Genomic DNA, 11,388 nt, shown 5'->3' on the forward strand with positions numbered 1-11,388 from the left:
CATCTCGCGCATCTCTTACCATTGTGGTGCTCTGTTGAAACTTGTTGATGTTGGTGGTGGTGGTAAGATCGAAGGGGTTGAGCTTTCGATTGACATGTGGATGCTAGATGAGAGTAACCTCTTATCCCACCAGCACTGAACTACGTGAAACTGCAGCCACTGGACTACGATCTCCGTTGGGAGTGTAAAGTATATCTTGGTACTTCTAGTAGGGAGCTGACGAATCCTCTGAGCACCAGCTGATTGCTCAGGACAATCTTCATGGACTTTATGTGGTGGCTGCAGCCCATGGCCGACTGGGTTGAGCAGTGACTGCATCTAGTTGCAAAACAAAGTTATATAGGAGTATAGTTGTTTCCACCATTCCTATGTGATACCAATGAAAGGCAAATTGTGAGAGAATGGTTTTTCTGTCAAGCTTAAACTCCACATTTTTGTGCATCACCTTGAACATCACGTTCTCAATGATCTTGTGGCAAATGGTTCAATTTAGAACAGCCGTCTTTGTAGGATAACTTTGCAAACGAAATAATTTCTCTTGACCTGTGAATCTCCTTGCCTCATCCTGCTCAGTCAACAAGGCTGTCCTCATGAAGTGGGAGTCCTTCATACACTTGAAGGATTCTTGTCTCCAGTCGTACTTGAACCCAACTTTCGCGTAACATGTTATTCAATGGTGCTTTGGCTCCGTGTGCGGGAGCAAGTCCTTTTGTTTCAACCTGGATCTAAAGTAAATTCCTTTCACTTTCCGCCCCCCCCCCACCCCTCTTCCTCTTATTAATTGTAGTTGGCGATGATGAAAATTGCAACCATACAATGTCTCCGTGTAGTGTATTGAACCGTGTGACTTAATGTAGAACATTCAAGAGTCCATCTCTCAAGTTGGTCAAGAACTTGGTGTGTTTTAAGTGGGAGTGGTAGGTTTCTTTGTGCTGGGTTGGTGCAAAATCCATTTGGAAAAGGCATCCACATGATTCAGGTCCATTCTATTGACGCGAAAACCAAAAAAAAAAAAAGAAACAAAAAAAAATAACAAGACTTTGTATATGCACGTGACTCTTATCTTATCTACATATTTTTGTTACAGTGAGAGTAAGTTTGTGTTACACTATACATTAGCTGAACTATGTTGGTGTAGTTCAAACAGTTAGAGGGGGTAAGAATGATTGTGTATTACAATACACACCTTCTCCAACTTCTCTTCAATTGCATTGGGGTTTCATTGCTCTCTCTCTCTCTCTCGTATATAAAGACAACCCAAATAAACTGTAACCTCATAAACGTTTTTTCTTTTTCATTTCAATTTAGACGGGGGGAGGGGGGGAGTTGAAGAAAGAAGGAAGATGATGATGATGAGTAAAAGAAGAAGAAGAAGAAGAAGAAGAAGAGGGGAACAAAAGTAATAAAGAATGAGAAAGAAAAGAGAGGGGGAATTGAGGGGAGTGAAAAGGGGAGGGAGGAGAAGAAGATTTATTTTTTTTTTTTCTGGGTACTAAACGTATAAAGTGTAAATTAGTGGAGTGAGTTGTGTAGTTTAGATGGTGGTATGTTTTGTGTGTGTGTGTAGTGTGTGTGTGTAGTGTGTGTGTGTAGTGTGTGGTGTGTGGTAAAGAAGGCAGGTATAGCAGCAAAGACAAAGTGGTGTGAGTTGTAATAGCCATATGCCATATGTGGTGTGATGTATAGTGTGTAGGGTGTATTGGTGTGGTGTGAGGTCATGCAGAATCAGAAAATAGAAGGAGGAAAGCAAAAAAAAAAAAAAAAAATTAAAATCTTTCTCTCCCCCCTCCCCCCCACAAATCACAAAAGAGAACAAACAACAAATAAACATTAGAGATTAACACAATCACACGATTATTAACATTGAACATTAACTATGTAACATATACCATTACAGCAGCGGATAACACTTCTCCACTTTCAAGTAAGGAGTAATAGTAATAGCAGTAATAGTAGTAATAGTAGTAGTGGTAGTTGTTGTTGTCAATTTCCAACCAATCACAAGTAGCAGCTAAAACTATTCCCACTTTTTACATATACTCGTATTACACACATTGTATAAATACTCAACTAAATTTCCCTTTCAACAACAGACACCAACAACATACTTTTCATAACACACATTTCCTTTTACTATTCATTTTCAACTTTTAAGTATCTCAATTGAGCTTTACAACTACACCAGATAGCATAGTATAACACACATACACACTCACACTATCAAAACTCACTTTTGCTGTTCTAGTATTTTCTTTACACACACACACACGCACAAAATAGTACTCCGAAGGTCGCAAAAAACAGGCTGAGAGAATTGACTTTTTTGCGCTTTTTCTAAACACACATATATACTCACTTTTTACTGTCGTCACAATAGTACGATCTTAACCTACCAAAAAAAACAAAAAAACAAAAAAAAAGCATTAAACCATACTATTACTAGACAAAATGGGGGGCCAAAAGAAAAAGAACAAGTCTGATATTGTTCCATTAGATTTGAATAACATTAAACCATTGGACCACTTGCAACCAGTTCCAAAAGCTAGGTCTTCCTCCATCACTTCTGTTGAGTCGATTGAGGAGCCAGGTGTTGTCAAGCAAGTTTTGGTTCCACCCACAATTCGTGAATTTGACGAATTGGAACAATTTGAAGCTTTTGTTCGTGATGAAACTTGGGACAATGAATTTGATTATTTCCATGGTAGATTACACTATTATCCACCATTTGTCATGAAGGAGTGTCATGATGATGTTGAAAAGATTAAACCAACTTCAAACAAGAATTCGAAAAAGTTTAAACGTAACTTGCAACACCATATCAAGAATCATTTGATTAAAGATTTACTGAAGTGTTGTGGTTATGAGTTGAATTTCGATAAGGGAGAAATGACTGAATCCTTTGACAAATTGTCTTGGACTTTTAGAGATGAAACTGATCATGGTTTTAGTAAAGAAGAGGAGGATTTGTATGATAGGCATTGGAAATTGGAATTGGATATCTCTTGTACTAATGATTCAGCCATGGTTGATGTTGATTTCAAAGCTATTCCTATTTTGAATTAACACTTTCACCAAGTTGGCTATTCTTTGTACCTTTTCTTTTTTTTTTTATAGTTTATGTTGAAATGATTATGATGGAATGATGGATGGATGAATGAATGAATGAATGAATGAATGAAATGTCTTGTTCTTTTAAAAAAATTTGTTGTAGTGCAGAGGTACCCTGTTATTGAGCGTATACAATTGTTAGGAAATAGATACTGCTGTTCTCATATTTGCAAAATTTCAATTATTCACTTCTGTGTTTCCTGTTTAGTCTGTTCCAAAGTACAAACTATCTATAAATCTGTTTCTAAAATGCCAGTGACTGTCTAAGAATCGCTCTTCGTTATACCACAATTTCGTCTCTTTACTACTCTTCTCTGGCTCCTTTTCCCCCTCTTGCTCAACTTGTGGTATGTCTATAGATGATAGTTTCCCAATAACCAATTTGACATTGGGGAACACATTCAAAATCCTCCTAACTCCAATCTCAGTCGATAAATAACTCACAAATACAATATTCTCCTGTTCAACTTGATGATCCACCAACACTTGGATTGCCATTATAGCACCTGCCCCACTAATGGTTTGTGAATCAAACAACAATATCTTGCCTATGCTGTTGATATTATGTGGTAAGCTCTCATAGTGCAATTGAGGCTCACCAGTCGATGAGTCGCTTTGTATCAACATTTTTCCAACACTTAGCTCAGGAAACGTCTTTTTCAAAGAAGTCATGAAGCAATCGCCACTTCGAATGATACTAACGGCAACCACTTGCAACTGTTTGGCCTGCAACCCTTCAAACTTGTAGTGCTTCTCAAAACTAGTTATTTGCTTTGGTGTAAATTGGAAATAACTCAGTTGAGCATATTCAATCAATACTCCACTTAACCGATTAAAGTAGAAAATAAAATCATCCCTTGACGTTTGCTTATTGAACAAGATTGAATTGATGCCTCGTAGTTGATTTGTGGGTGGCAAGATTTTCAAATTGGGATAATTCTCCACTTTAAACTCAATACTGTACCCCAAACTTTTCAAATTCTCCAAGTGTTTTTTGGACTTGAGAGCTAATTGGTTCTTGATATGTTTGATCATGAGGTTGATGGCTATCGTATTGTCCAATCCTCGAGGTATGACCAAATCGGCATTTTCCTTAGTCGGGTTGATATATCTGACAGCATTGGGCTTGACAAATGTCGTCCATTGCTTGATGGCTCCATTCAAATCTCTGCCCCTATAGAGAATATCCCTAATCAACCGCCGTGACAAACAAATATCCAAGTCGGTGTCAACATAAATTTTCAAATCCATCATTTCCAACAATCTGGGATCATACAAAGCGTACAAACCTTCAACTATAATGACATTTGCCCCATATATGGTATTTGTCTTGTCAGTTCTTGCATGCTTGGCAAAAGAATAGACTGGGATAGTCGATTTACCTCCTCTTTTCAATGTGCGTACAGTCTCAACAACTGCATCCAAATCCAACAGCAGTGGAGTATCGAAATCGTACTCATTTGCAAATGCCCTTTTACTCTCCTCGGGTGTTAATGACTTGTAGAAATTATCAAACGATAAAAGCACTGTCCATGGTTGATTGATACCTTGAATTATTTGTTGTGAAATTGATGTTTTCCCACTTCCTGAATTTCCAGCAATTCCAATTATATAAGGAGCTGTCCAAGGGGGGATATATGACGAATGGGCAAACTTGTCACCAAGATGTTCATCTTGCAAATGTGGAACCCCATCAAGTCGAGATGGAGTTGATATCATCGAGGCAGAAGAAACCGAAACTGTTGACTCTGAGGGGCTTGTAAATGATGATCGGCCAAGCTTGGATGGATGGGTAACACCTAAAGTTGGGCTTGCAACTGATGATGAAGGAGTGTCAAGGTTCCGTAGGTGGCCAGTAATCCTAGAGGGACCCTCGTCCAACTTCAAATCACTAAATGATTGTGACGCTTTCGTGGGTTGGAATGGTGATCCATCAGCTTCTTGAAGTGGTGAGTCCTCTGTGTCATCGACATCTCGCACATTATCGTCTGTAAGTGAAATAAAAGAGGATGTCGAACCCTGTGTTGGTGCAATTCTAGAGTACCTTCGTTGTTTGGGGGTCAGTGACATCTCATATGGATCGGGATGACGTTTTGATCTCTTCTTTTCGTAAGCGAGGTGTGTACTGTGTTGTTTTGAAGATCATCGCCGGTATTGATTTCGCTACCTTTTGAATTTCCCACCAAAACAAAGTGTTGCACAAACCTTTCAAAAGAATATCCCACACTAGGCACATTTGAAAGGGCCCCACAGATATCCGAGTTGAGGAGATTAAAGGGACAATTTCACCTCAAGGGAACAGTGAGCGGTTATGGATCCTTCAAGACAAAGTGGAACGGGGCATCGAAGAAGACAAGCCAACATTGAATATGACGATGATCAATCTGATGGTGCAGTACCTCTAAATACTACTGCGAAAACAACAACCGAGTCTGATACAAGAGATGGCCAATCTGACTTAAATCAAGCTTCATCTACACAAGATCTGATTTTACGAAGGCGACCTGACGATATCCAAACCCAACTGAACACTAATCGCTCACTACAGGTAGTTCAATCTCAAAATGAATCAAGGAGAAGCAACACATATCGGCCAAGTAATTACAAAACCACCGATCGCACGTCTCAAGAGGTGGATAGGAACTCCCTTCCCAGTAAAAGAGATTTACTTCATGGCAAATTCATCAAAAGCAATAATGAGTCCGATAAGATGGTGAAACGAAAAGTCGATTGGGAAACAGAACAATTCAATAAAGCAAAGCAGTTGAATCTTCAAACTGATGACAGAATCCATCTAGCAGACAAGGATGACTACGAATACGTGTTTGATGAATCCCAATACGTCGACTTTGATGACAACGAGGAAAGTGTATTGAATGGGGAAGAGGAACAAGAAGCTGGGCCATCTACTAAATTGGCAGACTTGGAAAAAGTGAAAACGTCGCTTCCTGTTTACCGATACAAACAGGAATTTTTGGATCTACTAAAGGATAACCAGGTGATTATTATTGTGGGAGAAACAGGTTCAGGAAAGACAACTCAATTGCCTCAGTACCTATATGAAGGTGGCTATTCTCATGGAGATACCAAAATCATAGGGTGTACGCAGCCAAGACGGATTGCCGCTGTGTCTGTGGCTCAAAGGGTTGCTGATGAAATGGGAACCTCGTTGGGGGGAGCAAAGGGTAAAGTGGGCTACTCGATTCGGTTTGATGACAACTGTTCCCCCTCCACTATCGTAAAGTTTGCGACTGATGGTATGCTTTTGAGAGAGTTTCTCAATGATCCCGGTCTATCCAACTATGGTGCTATAATGATTGATGAAGCACATGAACGTACATTGTCTACTGAGATTTTGTTGAGCTTGTTGAAGGATTTGTCGATACAACGGAAAGATTTAAAGATTGTCATTGCTAGTGCCACAATCAATGCCGAAAAGTTTTCAAGTTATTTCAACGGTGCACCCATATTGAATATACCTGGACGGCGGTTTCCTGTAAAGATACACTACACCAAGCAACCTGAGGCAAACTATCTACAAGCGGTAATGACCACCATTTTCCAAATACATTTGACCCAGCCACTTCCCGGTGACATCCTAGTGTTTTTAACGGGACAAGATGAAATTGAAAAACTCGAAACTCAAATACAGGATGCCATTGTCAAGATTGGAGACCAATTGGAGGACAGAAAATTGCTGGTATGTACTGTGTATGCTAACTTGCCCAGCGAGTATCAAAGCCGGATATTCGAGCCTGCGCCGATCAATACCAGGAAAGTCATTTTGGCAACAAACATAGCCGAAACATCCATTACTATCGAGGGTGTTTCATTTGTGGTTGACCCAGGTTACGTCAAACAGAATGAGTATAACCATTCGACGGGAATGGAAAGTTTGGTTGTTGTTCCTTGCTCCAAGGCCAATTGTGATCAAAGAGCAGGTCGTGCAGGAAGAGTGGGGCCGGGAAAGTGTTTCCGGATGTTCACCAAGCACTCATTTGATAATGAAATGGATTCCTCGCAAAAACCCGAGATTCAACGGATAAATTTGAACTCGGTTATTTTGTTGTTGTTGTCTCTTGGGGTCAACGACTTGTTGAATTTTGAGTTTCTAGACCCACCACCGAAGGAGAGTATTATGAAATCATTGAGTCTTTTGTACTCTTTGGGAGCAATCAAGTCTAGTGGGAAACTCTCCAAAACTGGTTTCAAAATGAATGAGTTCCCACTTGACCCGGTATTGACGAAATGTATATTGAGCAGTGAGGCATTTGGCGTTACTAGGGAGATTTGCATAATCATCGCCATGTTGACAGAGTCAGCAAACTTGAAGTATTCTCCAAAACAAGTTGATCAAGAGGTGATTAAGAAAAGACACAGTCAATTTGATGCACCCGAGGGAGACCATTTGACATTGTTGAACATTTTCGAGCTGTGGCTGAACACCGGGTATTCAAAGCAGTGGTGTGAGGACCATTTCCTACAATACAAGACTCTACAACGAGCACGTCATATTTTCCAGCAGGTGATTAAACTTTGCAAAAAAGTCGGTGTTGATGTGAATAGCAATCGGATTGGACGCGGTGAGAGTGAGAAGCATGTTGGTGGTAATGAGAGCTTGAATGGTGGAAAAGCGGTGCCACAGTTCTACACAGCCATTCAAAGACTGTTGGTTAGTGGCTTTTTCAACAATATAGTCAAACTCTCACCCATGGGAGACTGTTATCAACCATTATTGAAATCAAAACAAAACGTGCCTTGTTTTGTACATCCGTCTTCGACCTTGTTCAAAAAGAAGATGCATAAGCCAAAGTATTTGGTATATTATGAATTGGTACTAACTAGTAAAGAGTACATGAGAAACTGTTTGATTTTGGATGAGCTGATTGTGAAAAAGATTCAGAGTGAGACTTGAGTGGACTGGAAAGTTTGAGAGAGTGGATCTGGCACTGAATTTGAAATTTGAGTTCTGTGTGTGTGGAGAATCTCTAAATTGGAAGTTAAGGAAGTTGGTAAAATGAAGATTTGGAGTTTGCTGAAATATCACTGATTCAAGTAAAGCTAGAGCAATTGGAGTGTCAAGTAGTCCAATTGCGATTCAAGCATCACGTTGCCGTTGATGAGTGAACGAGTGAATGAGTTGGGTGAAAGTAGCATGGCTCATCAACTTTGATCTATTTGAAGTGACTCCCTCACTTCCAGATTTTTTGCAGTCTCTTGTGCTGTGAAACGACACAGCCTTGAAAGACATATACGCACCTCATCTATAGTTTTAACTCAGACTCCTAATTAAATTTTTACCAGCATGTAGCCTCCTATGGAGTAGTAGACTACGACTGACTTTCTTCATGTGGAGAAGGAGTCAAAAAAAAAAAAAAAAAAAAAAAAAAAAAAAAAAAAAAAAAAAAAAAAAAAAAAAAAAAAAAAAAAANACACACCCTATAAAAAAAAAAAAAAAAAAAAAAAAAAAAAAAAAAAAAAAAAAAAGACAGAAAAAAAAAATTATGAGCGGAAAAATTTCGAAATTTGAAAATTCAAGATTACTACAGCTACTAAAACAGCCTTTCGCCTCCCCCCTATCTTTACAGCTTAGATAAATTCTCCCCCCCTTCCGTTTGTGACATGCTGAAGGTAATAGATCTCATCCGACTGCTAGGTCGAGATGAAAAATTTATCTCATTTGAGTTTTTCCCTCCAAAGACTGATTCAGGGTTCAGAAATTTGCTTGCAAGGTTGAATCGTTTGCTGGCATTTAACCCATTATTCATCACGGTGACCTGGGGAGCTGGTGGATCAACTAGTGAAAAGTCACTAGATTTGGCAGCTACATGTCAAAAGAAAATTGGAGCAACAACTGTTTTACACTTGACTTGTACAAACACCAACAAGGAAGTTATTGATGCTGCATTGAAGCGTGCAAAAGAAAACGGCATAAGAAATATACTAGCATTGAGAGGAGATCCACCGAGGACTGAAGAGTATTGGACACCCAATTGTCAATTCAAGAACGCTGTGGATTTGGTAAAGTATATCCGTGAGGAACATGGTGATTACTTCTGTATTGGGGTTGCTGCATACCCCGAGGGCCATGTAGATGGATCAGATACATCAAATCAAAATCCTCGCAAGGATATCCCGTATTTGATTGAAAAGGTTAAAGCCGGAGCTGACTTCATTATCACCCAGTTGTTTTTTGATGTAGACAAGTTTATTGCTTTCGAAAAGTTGATCAAGCAAACACCTGAGTTGAAAGATGTGCCATTAATTCCCGGTCTTATGCCCGTTACCACTCACCGCGTGTTTACAAGAGCAACAAAACTTTCACATGCCACTATTCCAAGGAGTATCTATGATCAATTTGAAGAAATAAAGAACGATGATGATGCTGTCAAGGCTGTTGGTGTTGACCTCTTGTGTGACATTATAAGCAAAATAGACGGAAGCACAGATATAAAAGGTTACCACTTTTATACTCTAAATTTGGAAAAAGCAGTGGCATCTATTTTAAACAAGTCTACAGTTTTGCATCCCGTTTTGGAACGACCATCTCCAGTGTTTGGTATTGAAGATGCAATTGCTTCTGACTCTGACGAGGAAGACGAAGTGATAGCACCACCACAGCAGCGGAAGCATAGGAAGTCATCCGTTATTGAACCATTGACTCAAAAAGCCGTTGTTGACATCAGTAGGGGATTGGGTGCATTTGGCAAAGAAGCCATCTGGGATGATTTCCCTAATGGTAGGTTTGGAGACTCAAACTCGCCTGCATATGGTGAGATTGATGGATACGGGCCCAATTTGAAAATTTATGACAAGAGCGAGGCAATATCCAAGTGGGGGTCGCCCGAACTGGTACGCGACTTGAGTCGCATTTTCACTTCCTATCTTTCAGGGAAGATTGACGTCATCCCATGGGCCGATGTGCAGTTGTCACCTGAAACAGCATTGATTCAGGAAGAGTTGTTTGAGTTGAATGAAAAAGGGTGGTTTTCTGTGGCTTCTCAACCAGCAGTAAATGGTTGCAAATCAACCGACAATATTTTTGGTTGGGGTCCGCCTAATGGTATTGTATACCAAAAGTCTTTTGTTGAGTTGTTCATGCCAGCTCGTGATTGGGAGCAGCTTAGATCGAGGCTTGATGGTTCAACTACATATTATGTCGGAAACAAATCGGGGAAAATCGAGCTGAATTTACCAATTGAACAAGATTATTCTAAATCAAAAAGCGCTGTAACGTGGGGAGTGTTCCCACAAAAGGAAATCTTACAACCCACGGTGATAGACTATGAATCTTTCAAAGCATGGAATGAGGAGGCGTTTTTGTTGTGGCTAGAATGGGCGAGATGTTACAAAAAGAATCTGAAAAGCTTCGAATTGTTGAATTCAATATACAATGACTATGTGTTGGTCAGTCTAGTACATCATGATTTCCCCAACGAAGATGCTTTGTGGGAGCAGTTGTTACAATAGCAATTAGCGACGTGGAAATTGTGAACCAGTATTCAAATAAAGTACTGCCATATGTATAGAGAAGGTATGTATTATGAGCTGGATAAAATGTCAATTTCCCTTGTCGATAGTCCATCATTCAACTGAGACACCAAATGTGCATCTGATGCATGTATACCTTTGTACTCGCAATTTTTGTGGTTTAGTAGAAGTACACCCCTCAGTATTGTAGCTCCCGGCTTGACTAAAAGTCGACCTCCCAATTTTATTGGAATGGGAGTACTCGTTTGCTCATTGCGTACAAATTTCAAAGGTTCCAACTCATAAGCGTAGATGAAATGGTCGTCCTTGTCTCTTAAAAGAAGCTTGTAAGTCGAAAACTGCTTTGATTTCACGGTGGACGACAGCTCGCTTTCTTCATCGTTGATTTGACGAATAATCCTCGTTGACTTGTTCAACCGATCAACAAACCGATTGTTTGGGTCCAGAATCTCTTTCCACTCATCTATTTGATTCAATTTGGATACACTTATGTCTTCCACGCGAATAATGTGTAGTAGTACTGCGTGCCTTAGTGTGGCACTCTCTTGGTTGGCAAACTCTGCGGGTATCAAGGACATTTAGAAGTAATGTGCAATGTAAACATGTAAAGAGGTCCAGTTGTCATACCGCGTATAAATTGTGACTTTTTCCCTCGCAAAAGGTTCACGCGGTGATCGGTGGAGTCGACCAAGTATAAATGCAGAGGTGGTAGCGTCTCTTCTCGCAAAAACACAATACACGAGATGAACAAATTTGGGGATCTACCTGGTATTGATTACAATGGTCAGG

The 11,388-nt window shown here is 39.8% G+C and overlaps 6 protein-coding genes across 6 annotated transcripts; 3 read left to right on the plus strand and 3 right to left on the minus strand. All coding sequences in view use genetic code 12, as the record gives it.

The window, feature by feature from the left end:
- Window positions 1–165: 165 nt before the first annotated feature.
- Window positions 166–318, minus strand: KGF57_000669 (uncharacterized protein; the record flags this gene model as incomplete). Its single annotated transcript, XM_051755161.1, has 1 exon — window positions 166–318. A coding segment is annotated over one exon (153 nt), but the record flags the coding sequence as incomplete, so codon positions are not given.
- A 2,130-nt stretch (window positions 319–2,448) lies between these two features.
- UCF1 (Ucf1p) lies at window positions 2,449–3,063 on the plus strand (the record flags this gene model as incomplete). Its single annotated transcript, XM_051755163.1, has 1 exon — window positions 2,449–3,063. The coding sequence occupies one exon, from the start codon at window positions 2,449–2,451 to the stop codon at window positions 3,061–3,063; it is 615 nt and encodes a 204-aa protein (XP_051610817.1).
- Window positions 3,064–3,312: 249 nt separating this feature from the next.
- URK1 (uridine kinase) lies at window positions 3,313–5,178 on the minus strand (the record flags this gene model as incomplete). Its single annotated transcript, XM_051755164.1, has 1 exon — window positions 3,313–5,178. One exon carries the CDS (start codon window positions 5,176–5,178, stop codon window positions 3,313–3,315), a length of 1,866 nt encoding a protein of 621 aa, XP_051610818.1.
- Window positions 5,179–5,419: 241 nt separating this feature from the next.
- On the plus strand, window positions 5,420–8,023 carry KGF57_000672 (DEAH-box RNA-dependent ATPase; the record flags this gene model as incomplete). The annotated part of the gene is made up of 1 exon (XM_051755165.1): window positions 5,420–8,023. One exon carries the CDS (start codon window positions 5,420–5,422, stop codon window positions 8,021–8,023), a length of 2,604 nt encoding a protein of 867 aa, XP_051610819.1.
- A 707-nt stretch (window positions 8,024–8,730) lies between these two features.
- KGF57_000673 (methylenetetrahydrofolate reductase (NAD(P)H)) lies at window positions 8,731–10,578 on the plus strand (the record flags this gene model as incomplete). The annotated part of the gene is made up of 1 exon (XM_051755166.1): window positions 8,731–10,578. The coding sequence occupies one exon, from the start codon at window positions 8,731–8,733 to the stop codon at window positions 10,576–10,578; it is 1,848 nt and encodes a 615-aa protein (XP_051610820.1).
- Window positions 10,579–10,649: 71 nt separating this feature from the next.
- On the minus strand, window positions 10,650–11,177 carry NCE4 (Nce4p; the record flags this gene model as incomplete). Its single annotated transcript, XM_051755167.1, has 1 exon — window positions 10,650–11,177. One exon carries the CDS (start codon window positions 11,175–11,177, stop codon window positions 10,650–10,652), a length of 528 nt encoding a protein of 175 aa, XP_051610821.1.
- Between the last annotated feature and the right edge of the window lie 211 nt (window positions 11,178–11,388).

The sequence above is a fragment of the Candida theae genome (assembly GCF_024610275.1).
Source record: "Candida theae strain CBS 12239 chromosome Unknown scaffold115, whole genome shotgun sequence".
NCBI lineage: Eukaryota > Fungi > Ascomycota > Pichiomycetes > Serinales > Debaryomycetaceae > Lodderomyces > Lodderomyces theae.